Source organism: Rana temporaria, chromosome 1, assembly GCF_905171775.1.
Source record: "Rana temporaria chromosome 1, aRanTem1.1, whole genome shotgun sequence".
Classification (NCBI taxonomy): domain Eukaryota; kingdom Metazoa; phylum Chordata; class Amphibia; order Anura; family Ranidae; genus Rana; species Rana temporaria.
In genome coordinates this window covers 34,888,135-34,902,082 of record NC_053489.1, presented here as the reverse complement: position 1 = coordinate 34,902,082, position 13,948 = coordinate 34,888,135, and the positions used below count along the sequence as shown (strand labels likewise).

The following is a 13,948-nucleotide window of genomic DNA, read 5'->3' as shown; positions in this document are numbered from 1 at the left end:
ATAATTTATCAAAGAAATAGATTGCAAAGTTACCAATTTACTGTGTGTGGGTATGAGTGATTTGAACCAGAGTTTTCAATTTAAAATGTAGTCCACAGAGGATCCCGGATGAGCCTCCCATACCAGGCGGGGACGCCAAGAGAAGACCCCGCAAGGGAAGACGTTACGTGCGGCTTACAGGTGGTCACAGGTATATGAAGAGAAAGTCCACAAAACACCCGGCATGAGGGAGGTGAGAGGGAAGAAAGGAAAAGGGTACCGGCACCTACGGCAGAATTTTATATACAACATAGTTAATTCGAGATTTCGTGGGAATATATATTCATAATTTTTTTTTAATAAATAAATATATATATATATATATATATATATATATATATATATATATATATATATATATATATTAATATAAACAATTTAATATATTTTATATATAATTTAATAATTCGCAACCGCACGTGCAGAGCCCGCCAGAAAGTCGGCACTGAGGAGCGCTTATCACAAGCAGTGAGACATTTTCCCAATCCAAGGCTGCAGAGATCAGGAAATGTCTCACTGCTTGTGATTGGAGCTGTGCAGTGCCGACTTCCTGCACGTGCGGTTGTGAATACGCCTGAGCTCATCTTTAACTCCCAGTCAGTCCTTTTTTATAACACTGTTCGCTGTATAAATGTCACTGGTCCCAAAAAAAGTGTCCGATCTGTTCACCGCAATGTTGCAGTCCCGCTAAAAATCAATGATCACCGCTTTTACTAGTAAAAAAAAAATGATAATAGTGAATCTATCCCCTATTATCCCCTACAAATACTTCAGCTGCTGACCTTTAATATTAGGGCACTTACCTGTCCAGGGAGCCCATGATGACGGCACCCCAGCAGATTGACTCCCGGGTGCTGCCGCCGCCATTCCTGGTAAGGAAACCTAGCAGTGAAGCCTGGTTCCCTACTGCGCCAGGGGAAGGAGGAGAGGGGGTCGAACTTCCGGGGAAATTTCGCTCTGTCTCCTGATGTTGGGGAGGGGACCTGTCAAAACCAGGTTCCTGTTCCCCCCTGAAAGGTGTCAAATGTGGCACCGGAGGGGGGAAGGAAGCGTATAAGCGAAAGTTCCACTTTTGGGTGGAACTCCGCTTTAACATGTACTTATATTTTATTGGTGGAAATCTGCACTGCCAGTAACCCCCACTAGGAGGTCAGACTTTATACATCACAGCTATTGATGTGTATCAACTTGTTGCATATCCAATGTGGAATCTGAATCTAGGGAATATATTTCTGTGTTCCAGGAATGGCATAACGGCCCATGTAACTATGTATATACCTTACCTGGCTAATGCCCCTGGAAGCTAGAAATCACTGAAATATACGCTACTACTCCAGTGCAGTGGTGGCTGGCGCTCAAAATTTTTGGGGGTGCGCAAACAAACGAGAAAAAAAAAAAACAATTGCAGCCTCACTGGGCCCATCAAACGCAGCCACTGTGCTATGCCATCAAATGCAGCCACTGTGCCATACCATCAAAAACGCAACCACTGTGCCCATCAATTGTCGCTACTGTGCCATACCATCAAATGCAGCCACTGTGCCATACCATCAAAAACGCAACCACTGTGCCCATCAATTGTCGCTACTGTGCCATACCATCAAATGCAGCCACTGTGCCATACCATCAAAAACGCTGCCACTGTGCCATACCATCAAATGCAGCCACTGTGCCATACCATCAAAAACGCTGCCACTGTGCCATACCATCAAAAACGCAGCCACTGTGCCATACCATCAAAAACGCAGCCACTGTGCCATACCATCAAAAACGCAGCCACTGTGCCATACCATCAAAAACGCAGCCACTGTGCCATACCATCAAAAACGCAGCCACTGTGCCATACCATCAAACGCAGCCACTGTGCCATACCATCAAACGCAGCCACTGTGCCATACCATCAAACGCAGCCACTGTGCCATACCATCAAACGCAGCCACTGTGCCATACCATCAAACGCAGCCACTGTGCCATACCATCAAATGCAGCCACTGTGCCCATCAATTGTCGCCACTGTGCCCATCAATTGTCGCCATTGTGCCATGCCAAACACAGCCACTGTGCCCATCAATTGTCGCCACTGTGCCATGCCATCAATTGTCGCCACTGTGCCCATCAATTTTCGCCACTGTGCCATGCCAAACACAGCCACTGTGCCATCAATTGTCGCCACTGTGCCATCAATTGTCGCCACTGTGCCCATCAATTGTCGCCAGTACACCCCGTAAAATGCCGCAGGCACAGGCTGCAATCGGAAAGACTATCAGAGCCGCTGGCTCTGATAGACACTTCCACAGCCAGCCAGCTACCGTTATTCAGATGGCCGGCGCTCACCAGGGGGCCGGCCATCTGAATAGTGGGCAGCGGCGACAATACATAGATTCATGCAATGCAAGAATCTATGTATTGTTTTCAGTGGCGGTGCAGGAGCGCGGGGGTGCCGGTCACGAGCATTGGCACCCCCTGCAGCGACCAACGTACAGCTACGACGGTTCGCCCAGCGCAGCCAACCTGCCGCAGTATAACTGCAGCGGCTGGTCCGCAAGTGGTTAATATATCCGATATAACCAGTTAAAATACTTGCGTAAAAGTACGTATTGCGGTCTACAAGTGGACAAAATTCAGAAGTGATTTATCTTGGTCTGATTTTTTTTTAACCTTTCAAAAAACCTGCCATTTTTTCAGGGTTGTGTAGACTTTTTTATATCCATCGTCACTGAGTGTGATAATGGTCAGATCTGTAAATGGCTCTGGGGCAGATTTCAGCAATCTTCAGCCAATCTTCTCTTTCTATCTCATTTATCTAATCTGATTGTTTGATATGTTTCCAGGTGCGAAGGAGAGAATCCTGATCAGCCTGAAGAAGCACAACGCCCCGGTCCCTGGTACTACATTGCAACTGATGAAGCCCCCCGTATCAGCCATTCCACCATCTTGTTTTCTCAACTCCCAGGATGCCATGAAACTTGTGCACAAAGACCTGACAGTCCTGCAGCAGCATGCCAAGTAAGCCACAAACCAATAGCAAAACCTGATAGAGCAGGATAAGTTTGGTTTTAGTTACAGAGAAATGAACTCTTGGCATGGGGAATGCTTTGACATTGTCATACGTTCTCGTGTGCTAAATGCTGAGTCTGCAGAATGTTTGCTTTATTTTGCGAAGGTGCTTTAGACGTGGCTCCCAAACAAAATTGGCGTCCTTTTTTTCCCACAAATAGAGCTTTCTTTTGGTGGTATTTGATCACCTCTGCGGTTTTTATTTTTTGCGCTATAAACAAAAATAGAGCGACAATTTTGAAAAAAATGCAATATTTTTTACTTTTTGCTATAATAAATATCCCCCAAAAACATATATAACATTTTTTTTTTTCTCAGTTTAGGCCGATACGTATTCTTCTGCCTATTTTTGGTAAAAAAAAACGCAATAATCGTTTATCGGTTGGTTTGTGCATAATGTATAGCGTTTACAAAATAGGGGATAGTTTTATTGCATTTTTATTTTTTTTATTCTTTTTTACTACTAATGGCGGCGATCAGCGATTTTTTTTCGTGACTGCGACATTATGGCGGACACTTCGGACAATTTTGACACATTTTTGGGACAATTGTCATTTTCACAGCAAAAAATGCATTTAAATTGCATTCTTTATTGTGAAAATGACAGTTGCAGTTTGGGAGTTAAACACAGGGGGCGCTGTAACATTTAGTGTACACTTAGTGTGTGTTTACAACTGTAGGGGGGTGTGGCTGTAGGATTGACATCATCGATCGAGTCTCCCTAATAAAAGGGATCACTCGATCGATGCGCCGCCATAGTGAAGCACGGGGAAGCCGTGTTTACACACGGCTCTCCCCGTTCTTCAGCTCCGGGGAGCGATCGCGACGGAGCGGCTATAAACGAATACCTGCGCCGTCGTCCCAGATCGCTCCCCGAGGCTTGCCGACCGCCGCATGTACCGGGGGGGGTCCCGATCGGACCCACGTCTAGCAGAGGACGTATAGGTACGTTGATGTGCCTGTGCGTGCCATTCTGCTGACGTATATCTACATGAGGAGGTCGGCAAGTGGTTAAAAGATGAGATAATTACCCCGTGTAAGTCTTGTATAGTGGACAACCCAAGATGACCCTTTTTTAAAGAAAGGGCTAAGTCACTATTGAGTTTTGTAGGGTTAGCCCCGGACTATTATGCAGCTTAATGACCGGGCCACTTTTTGCGATTCGGCACTGCGTCGCTTTAACTGACAGTTGCGCGCCCATGTGACGTGGCTCCCAAACAAAATTGGCGTCCTTTTTATCCCACAAATAGAGCTTTCTTTTGGTGGTATTTGATCACCTCTGCGGTTTTAAAGCGGTGGTTCACCCTAATGAAACATTTTTTTTTTATATAGCATAAAATTAGGCATAGTAGCGCGAGCTACAGTATTTTTTTAGCCCGGTACTCACTGTGCAATCCTCTATAGAAGATTCCGACTCCCCGCGGGGAATGGGCGTTCCTATCAAGAGGGAGGATGATTGACGGCCGGCTATGGCACGTCACGCTTCTCCGGAAATAGCCGAAATAGGACTTGGCGCTGCATGGCGCCTGCGCATAGTCTGTGCGCAGGTGCCGTATAGCGCCGTGAAGAGCCGAGACCTGTTCCGGCTATCTTCGGGGAGCGTGACGTGCCATAGCCGGCCGTCAATCATCCTCCCTCTTGATAGGAACGCCCATTCCCCGCGGGGAGTCGGAATCTTCTATAGAGGATTGCACAGTGAGTACCGGGCTAAAAAAATCAATACAGGCATACTGTAGCTCGCGCTACTATGCCTAATTTAATGCTCAAATGTTGTTAGTGTGGGTGAACCACCGCTTTAATTTTTTGTGCTATAAACAAGAATAGAGCGACAATTTTGAAAAAAATGCAATATTTTTTTACTTTTTTGCCATAATAAATATCCCCTAAAAAATTATAAAAAAAAATCTTTCCCTCAGTTTAGGCCGATACGTTTTCTTCTACATATTTTTTGTAAAAAAAAATCGCAATAAGCATTTATTGATTGGTTTGCGCAAAATTTATAGGGTCTACCAAATGGGGTGTATAGTTTTATTAATAATTTTTTTCTAGTAATGGCAGCGATCAGCGATTTTTATCGTGACTGCGACATTATGACGGACACATCGGACACTTTTGACACTATTTTGGGGCCATTGTAATTTTTACAGCGAACAGTGCTATAAAAATGCACTGGTTACTGGATAGAGATGGGCTGGGGGCTTCTATACACAGAAAGTTGTTTATCTTAATGCAAAGAATACATTAGGATAAATAACCTTCTGACTTTTTGGAATCCTCCCCCTCTCCGGTGTCACATTTGGCACCTTTCAGGGGGGAGGAGGGAGCAGTTACCTGTGTAATCCAGGTATTGGCTCCTACTTCCGGGCATAGGTTGCCTCTGTGACCTATGCAACGTCCGGCCCCTCCTCCGTCCCCCCCCGCTGTCTTCTGTGAGACACACAAGTCCCAGAAGACAGAAGGGACCAGTGGAATCGCGCAGCGTGACTCGTGCCTGAGCAGTACGGAACCAGGAACCACAAGGCTTCACTTCCTGATTCCCTTTCCGAAGATGGCGGCGCCGAGAGCCGAGGGACAGATTGGCTTTGGGTGCCAACATCGCGGGCGCCCAGGGCAGGTAAGTGTCCATATATTAAAAGTCAGCAGCTACTGACTTTTTTTTTTTTTTTTTTTTTTTAGGGGGAACACCGTATTAATGGCCATATTACTGCAGCAAAAAAAGGGTTAAGCTGGACTTGGGGGGGGGAAGTCTGGCGGTTTGGTCCTGATCCCAAATATTTGCCTATGATCTTGCATTCCTGCTCAAGCCATTACTAATTACACAAGTTTCAAGAGTTTGTGTTGGATGTGCAGGATGCCTATTCTGTATTCACATTGCTGATTGCCTTAACAGCCATTATGTGTTTTCCAGAACTTCCTCCATGCGAGAGTCCCAACAAGTGGCCTTAGACGGTGAGATGCTCGACACCATCCCTAAACTCTACGTCAACAGAGAGGAGCAGATCGAAATGAATATAGAGTGCCGCAGCAACCACAGTAAGACCTGCAGTGGGCCAGCCGTTGTGATGGTTAAGGTGAGGGGGTCCTACCTAACCAGTGACGTTATCTGAATGAGAATCGTCTCCGCTGGTCACCTGGATTTAGTTGTTATGGGCCAACTTAACCACTTGCCGCCCGCCAATGACAGATTGACGGCGGCAAAGTGGTTGTAGAATCCTGGCTGGAGGTCAAATGACGTCCTCAGGATTCTGAGCCGCTGCGCGCCCCCGGGGGCGCGCATCGCGGCGATCGTTGTTGCGGGGTGTCAGTCTGACACCCCGCAACACCGATCTAGGTAAAGTGTCTCTCACGGAGACTCTTTACCACGTGATCAGCCGTGTCCAATCACGGCTGATCACAATGTAAACAGGAAGATGGCTCTTCCTCACTCGTGTCTGACAGACGCGAGTAGAGGAGAGCCGATCGGCGGCTCTCCTGACAGGGGGGGTTCGCGCTGATTGTTTATCAGTGCAGCCCCCCCTCAGATCGCCACACTGGACCACCAGGGAATAAAAAAAAAAAAAAATGGGCAAAAAAAAAAAATAGTAAAAAAAATATAAATAAAAAAAAAAGACAGTAAAAAAAAAGATGCCAATCAGTGCCCACAAATGGGCACTGATTGGCAACATGGATCCATCAGTGTCACCCCTCAGTGTCCATCAGTGCCACCCCACAGTGCCAATCCATGCCCAGTGCCCACCTATCAGTGCCACCCATAAGTACCCATCAGTGCCACCCATCAGTGCCACCCATGAGTGCCCATATGTGCCGCCTATGAGTGCCCAGTGCCGCCTATCAGTGCCGCCCAGTGCCCATCAGTGCCGCCTATCAGTGCCCTTCAGTGCCGCCCAGTGCCCATCAGTGCCGCATACCAGCGCCGCCTATCAGTGCCACCTCATCGGTGCCCATCAGTACTACCTTATCGGTGCCACCTCATCGGTGCCAATCAGTGCCGCCATATCAGTGCCCGTAATTGAAAGAGAAAACGTATTTACAAAAAAAATTAACAGAAAAAAATAAAAACTTTATTTTTTTTCAAAATTTTCGGTCTTTTTTTAGTTGTTGCGCAAAAAAATAAAATCGCAGAGGTGATCAAATACCACCAAAAGAAAGCTCTATTTGTGGGGAAAAAAGGACGCCAATTTTGTTTGGGTACAGTGTAGCATGACCGCGCAATTGCCATTCAAAGTGCGACAGTGCTGAAAGCTGAAAATTGGCTTGGGCGGGAAGGTGCGTAAGTGCCTGGTATGGAAGTGGTTAAATGGCAATAGAGGTAAAGGGAAAAGTACAGTCCCGGGCTCTACAGAGGACCACAGCTGCTGTCCTTGTAAACTTTAAGCCCACCTCCACTAGGTAGCAGTCCAGAACTTCAATGGCCAGTAGATGCTTTTCCATTGGACTTTTGGAAGACCGCGGGCTGGGTTTAACGTTGGACTTGGAAGTCAAGGCTTTGGGGTTGAGTTTCTACAACTGGAGAGTGCAAAATCTGGTGCAGCTCTGCATAGAACCCAATCAACTTCCAGGTATTTTGTCAAAGTTTAATTGAACAAGCTGAAGTTAGAAGGTGATTGGCTGCCATGCAGAGCTTTATGGTTTAGTGGGCTGTTTTTCAAATAGCGCTTTGCCGGAGAAGGATAAATCGGGTCAGCTGATTATCTGGGGAAGGGATCACCGCTCCAGGTGGATGTGTGGAAATGGCACTCTCCTCAAGGTGGAAGCAACAGGTGTAGGCTAAGCATATAGCAATTCGAAGAGGGAAGGTCTGGATAGCTGATGCGTTTCACACTCTCAACAGTGCTTGGTCATGGCTATGACTAAGCACTGTTGAGTGTAAAATGTGTTAGTTTTTTTATCCTGTACCCTGCTATGGTTTGGACTTTTGTAATTTTGCAAAGTAAAACAGCTGATTATCTGCTTAGAGCATATCTAAACTGTATCGTACCACAGGGGTTGACAAATTTGCTTGGAATCTAGGAGCCAGCTAAAAAAGTTAGGAGCCAGAAAACACGGCCCGTCCCGACGAGCTTGCACGCAGAAGCGAACACATACATGAGCAGCGCCCGCATATGTAAACGGTGTTCAAACCACACACGTGAGGTATCGCCGCGATTGGTAGAGCGAGAGCAATAATTCTAGCCCTAGACCTCCTCTGTAACTCAAAACATGCAACCTGTAGATTTTTTTAAACCTCGCCTATGGAGATTTTAAAGGGTAAAAGTTTGTCGGCATTCCACGAGCGGACGCAATTTTGAAGCGTGACATGTTGGGTATGAATTTACTCGGCGTAACATTATCTTTCTTAATATAAAAAAAAATGGGGATAACTACTGTTGTCTTATTTTTTAATTAAAAAAGTGTAATTTTTTCTCAAAAAAGTGTGCTTGTAAGACCGCTGCACAAATACGGCGTGACAGAAAGTATTGCAACGATCGCCATTTTATTCTCCAGGGTGTTAGGATTAAAAATATATATAATGTTTGGGGGTTCTAATTAGAGGGAAGAAGATGGCAGTGAAAATAGTGAAAAATAGTGTAAAATTACATTAGAATTGCTGTTTAACTTGTAATGCTTAACTTGTAATACCAACGGCCACCACCAGATGGCACCAGCTCACATCTGGTGGTAATAACTTGTAATACCAACGGCTCACCACCAGATGGCGCCAGCTCACCTTCCAAGCCAAATCGCCAGGACACTATTTCTAGTCGCCATGGAGACCTGGCGACCGGGATTTGTCGAGCCCTATCGTACTGTATCTAAAAGGAAAACAATGTATAGTGCAACTTAGGGCTCTTTCACACGTCTGCTCAGTTTTTTAGATAATTTATTTTTTCATCAGTTGATCCGTTTTTTCGTCCGTTTTCCGTCCGTTTACATCCGTTTCCGATCCGTTTTTCCATTCGTTTTTTTTATTTTTTTTGGGGGGGCTTTTTACATATTTTGATGAAAAACGGATGTTAGCGGATCGGATGGTAAACGGATCGTCCGCTAACGTCTGTTTTTCGTCCGTTCCGTTTTTTTGACGGAAGAAAAATAGGGTTTTCTTCCATTCAAAAAAATGGAGCTTAACGGAGACGGATGTTAGCGGATGCTCATCCGCTAACGGACGCTAACCCATAGGAAAGCATTGCGGTCCGTTAACGGACGTCCAAAAAACGGACGAACGGAACGGACGTGTGAAAGAGCCCTTACAGTCCTTCGATGTCATGGGTACATTTGTTCGTTTTAGGCTGGGTTCACATATGTGCGAATTGGATGTGGTTTTCACGGCATCCAATTTGCATGCAAGACGAGTGTGACCGACTGAGAATGGAGCCCGTTCACACAGGTCCAGGGTGGCAGCATAGGAGATTGCAAAACGGTCGCGTGCGTTTTTGGGTGAACCGGTGAACAGAAACGCACCGAACCACAGGCATGAAACCGCAGCTGCACATATGTGAGCCCGGCCTTATATTCAGGTTTTTTCCTTCTTTACATTAAAGTGGAGGTTCACCCGGAAATAACATTTTTTACCCTTAGATTGAGGCTCGTTTTGTCTAGGGGAATCGGCTAGTTTTTTTTTAAATCGAAGCAGTACTTACCGTTTTAGAGATGCATCTTCTCCGCCGCTTCCTGGGTATGGGCTGCGGGACTGGGCGTTCCTATTTTGATTGACAGTCTTCCGACAGGCTTCCCGACGGTCGCATCCATCGCGTCACGATTTTTCGAAAGTAGCCAAACGTCGGTTCGCAGTATAGAGCCGCACCAACGTTCGGCTTCTTTCGGCTACTCGTGACGCGATGGATGCTACCGTCGGAAGCCTGTCGGAAGACTGTCAATCAAAATAGGAACGCCCAGTCCCGAAGACCCATACCCGGAAGCGGCGGAGAAGATCGCTCTTTAAAACGGTAAGTACAGCTTCGATTTTAAAACAACTAGCCGATTCCCCTTGACAAAATGAGCATCAATCTAAGGGTAAAAAAATTTTTATGGGTGAACTCCCGCTTTAACCTATTAATCTTGCCAGTATCTCACTGTCCTGCTCCCAATTAGCCAACGGGAGCCAGGCTGGTACAGCGCTTCCAGTTTAGTGCAAATGGGGGGCTTCATGCTCCAGTGTTTTAAGAGGGACCCCCGTATAAAAAGCATAAAGGACAAGGACCAGTACTGGGTGGCAACGTACTTATACCCCCGGTACAAACAAAACATGGCGGAAATGTTACCACCATCACAGAGGGCTATCAGAATGCAGCACTTCCAGGCCTTGCTTCGAGAAATGCTGCATTCTGCTTTTGCGTCCGCTGGCAGAGGAATTTCCACTCACAGAGAAACGGTTTCGGGGTACCAATCCAACAGCGCCTGCAAGAAGAGGGCGGTTTGAGGATGTCTTGGTCACTAATGATATGAGATCATTCTTTCAGCTGACCCATCGACTGCTGTCCTCCGGATCCGGCATCAGGGAACGCCTAGACCGACAGGTGTCCGACTACATCGGGTTAACGGCCGATGTGGACGCACTGAGAAGTGATGAACCCCTGGACTACTGGGTGGGCAGGCTTGACCTCTGGCCAGAGCTTGCACAATTTGCAAAGGAATGTCGGCTTGCCCCTCATCCAGTGTCCTGTCCGAAAGGACGTTCAGCGCAGCAGGAGGGGTCGTGACCGATAAGCGCACTCGCCTAGCTCACAACAGTGTTGACTATCTCACATTTATAAAAATGAATGAGGCATGGATCTCGGAGGAATTCAACACATGTGACCAGCAGACCATGTTTCATTCAAATTCAGGTGAACGCCTGTGGGCTAATTTTTTGGGCCTGTACTGGCCGACACTTACTTCTGTATCCGGTGAATGCCTATTGTACCACCAGCCACAGAATACAAGTAGGTAGACTCAGGTAGAGTTAGGCCGACTTATCAGTAGATAAGTTGACCTAACTCAGAATCTACGCCGACTTATGTTCAAGCGTATGCTCAAACAGAGATACGCTTAAACATATCCAAGATACGACGGCTTGCGCCGTCCTATCTTAGATTGCAATATTTTGGATGGCCGCTAGGTGGCGCTTCCATTGCGGTCGGCGTAGAATATGTAAATTAGTTGTTACGCCGATTCACGAACGTACGCCCGGCCGCCGCAGTCGATTTACGCCGTTTCCGTAAGGCTTTAGTAGGTCTAAAGTTATTCCACCTATTAGGTGGAATAACAATGTTAAAGTATGGCCGCCGTTCCCGCCGAATCGGGATTTACGTTGTTTACGTCCACGTCGAAATCAATAGGCCCGTGTGGCGTACGTAGCACACTGGGAAATGTAGGCGCCTGGCGCATGCGCAGTTAAAAGAAAACGTAAAAAACGTAAGGTCAAGCCTTATTAGCATTAAACACGCCCCCCTTCCACACATTTGAATTAGGCGCCCTTACGCCCGCCCGCTTTAGGCTACGCCGCCGTATATTAGCAGGCAAGTATATTGAGAATCATTACTAGCCTAGCTAATTTACGGCGGCGTAGCCTAAACACGCTAAGCTACGCCGCCGTAACTTTAATTCAATGTACCTGAATCTACCTAAAGGTTGTTTGCTGTCTGTGGCCGCGGGCTAATTTTTGGGACACCTCTTTAATAGTAGAGGTCTATGATCAAGCCTGATCTTAGGGTGAGATACTTTAGATTTGGGAGGTCCCAGACAAGACCAGGCTTCTTTTTCTCCATAACTGAAACATGGAGGTCGTTGGTGTGCGTCTGGTCTTTTGCACTTGGGACTTGTAACACAAGGTGTTGTTTTGTGCAGTTTGAAGGGATGCAGATGGATGAGGCTGTGACCCAGCAGCTCCATGTCCTTCGCAGAGAGATGAAACAGCTGCAAGCCGAAGCCACCAAACCCACAGCACTCAACATTATAGAAACTGCCGTGCATCTGGAGAACTTCATCACGTGAGTTTTCTACCAGAATAGGTTTGGCCGTTGTTGTTGTCATGTGTACATGTCGTATGTTTGTTGTGTAGTCAAGGTATTTCATGCCTTTTTTTTATTATTTTTTTTTTTTTTACTAGGAATGGCGGCGATCTGCGATTTTTTTTTTTTTTTTTTTCGGGACTACGACATAGCGGACACATTTGACACATTTTTGGGACCATTCACATTTATACAGTGAACAGTGCTATAAATATGCATTGATTACAGTATAAATGTGACTGGCAGGGAAGGGGTTAACCACTAGGGGGTGGGGAAGGGGTTAAATGTGTAGCCTAGTGAGTGTTCCAACTGTAGGGGGAGGGGGGTGGCTGGGGGAGGTGACCGATCTGTGTCCCTATGTACAAGGGACACAGCATCGGTCTCCTCTCCCTGACAGGACGTGGATCTCCTGTGTTTACAGTCAAAGTACTCGCAATCCGAGGTTTCACTGTAACGCGGTTAACGAGCGTTTGGCCACACGAGCACTGTTAGCCGGATTCAAAAAGACTTACCACGGCGTATCAGTAGATACGCCGTCGTAAGTCCGAATGCGCACCATCGTATCTTTAAGCGTATTCTCAAACTGAGATACGCTTCTCTGTAGCTAAGATACGACCGGCGTAAGTCTCCTACGCCGTCGTATCTTAGCTGCATATTTACGCTGGCCGCTAGGGGCGTGTACGTTGATTTACGCCTAGAATATGTAAATGAGCAAGATACGCCTATTCACGAACGTACTTGCGCCCGATACGCTGTTTACGTAAAGTGTTTTTTAGGCGTAAAGATAAACCACAAAAAAGATGGTGCAGCCCATGCAAGGTATGGACGTCGGAAGTGCCGTCGAATTTTACGTCGTTTGCGTAAGCGTACGTGAATGGGGCTGGGCGTAAGTTATGTTCACGTCGAAAGCAAGGAGTATTTGCGACGCGATTCTGAGCATGCGCCGTACCAACGGCCCTCATTTACATGGGGTCGTGGCTAATTTACATGGAGCACGCACCCTACCTGCCTATTTTGAATTAGGCGGGGTTACGCCGGGCCATTTGCGCTACGCGATGTAACTTAGGAGGCAAGTGCTTTGTGAATACAGTACTTGCCTCTCTATGTTACGTCGGCGTAGTGCAAATGAGATGTGCTACACCGGCATAAAGATACGGGCCTCTACGTGAATCTGGCCATGTATTTTTAAAAATCCTGATTCGGTTTGCGAGTGTTGGCTAGCAAAACTAGTAGGATTCAAGCCAAAGCGCTGTGCAGTACCGCGTTTGGCCTGAGGTGGGGGGGGGGAGCCATAGCGAGCGGAAGCTGTTCGGAAAACCTCGGAAATGCTCTGTTCAGAGCCTTTCCAAGGTTCAGCTGAGCTGTCCTCTGCCCTTTCCAGGTGTTTCCTAGGCTCTCCGGCACCCCCCACCTCTGGCCACATGCGGTATTGCATGCCATTGAAGTCAATGCAGAATAAATTATTTTCGTTTCCATTGACTTCTATGGGGAAACTCGCTTTTGATATGCGAGTGCTTTGGATTACGAGCATTCTTGTCTTGCGGATTATGCTCGTAATCCAAGGTTTCACTGTAAAGCTAAATAGGCAAAGTGCCAGGTCCTCTTGATAACCCTCTGCTGCTCCTGCTTGCCATACCCGAATCCCCATTTTTATTTTATTTTTTACAAATGTTTTATTTATTCAAAGGACATGGTTCAAGGACATGCATCTAGATATGAACAGTTTGGTACATTATACATCCATACAAATATACAATGCAGAAAATGTTACAGTGAAGATTCAGGAGGACTTTGTCTATCGGCTACTGGAGGTGTCTCGTGTAGTCCATAGCAAAGATTAGATAGGTAATACCCAGGGCCGGCCCTATGATGGGACCGGTTGGTAC

General features: G+C 46.5%; 1 protein-coding gene across 1 annotated transcript in view; it reads left to right on the top strand.

Annotated features, from left to right (window-relative positions):
* EPG5 (ectopic P-granules autophagy protein 5 homolog) overlaps nucleotides 1-13,948 on the top strand; it is a 186,254-nt gene that overhangs the window by 108,485 nt on the left and 63,821 nt on the right. The window contains 4 exon segments of the mRNA XM_040336244.1: nucleotides 92-190; nucleotides 2,871-3,045; nucleotides 6,005-6,167; nucleotides 11,899-12,041. Coding sequence (XP_040192178.1) covers nucleotides 92-190; nucleotides 2,871-3,045; nucleotides 6,005-6,167; nucleotides 11,899-12,041 — 580 coding nt within the window.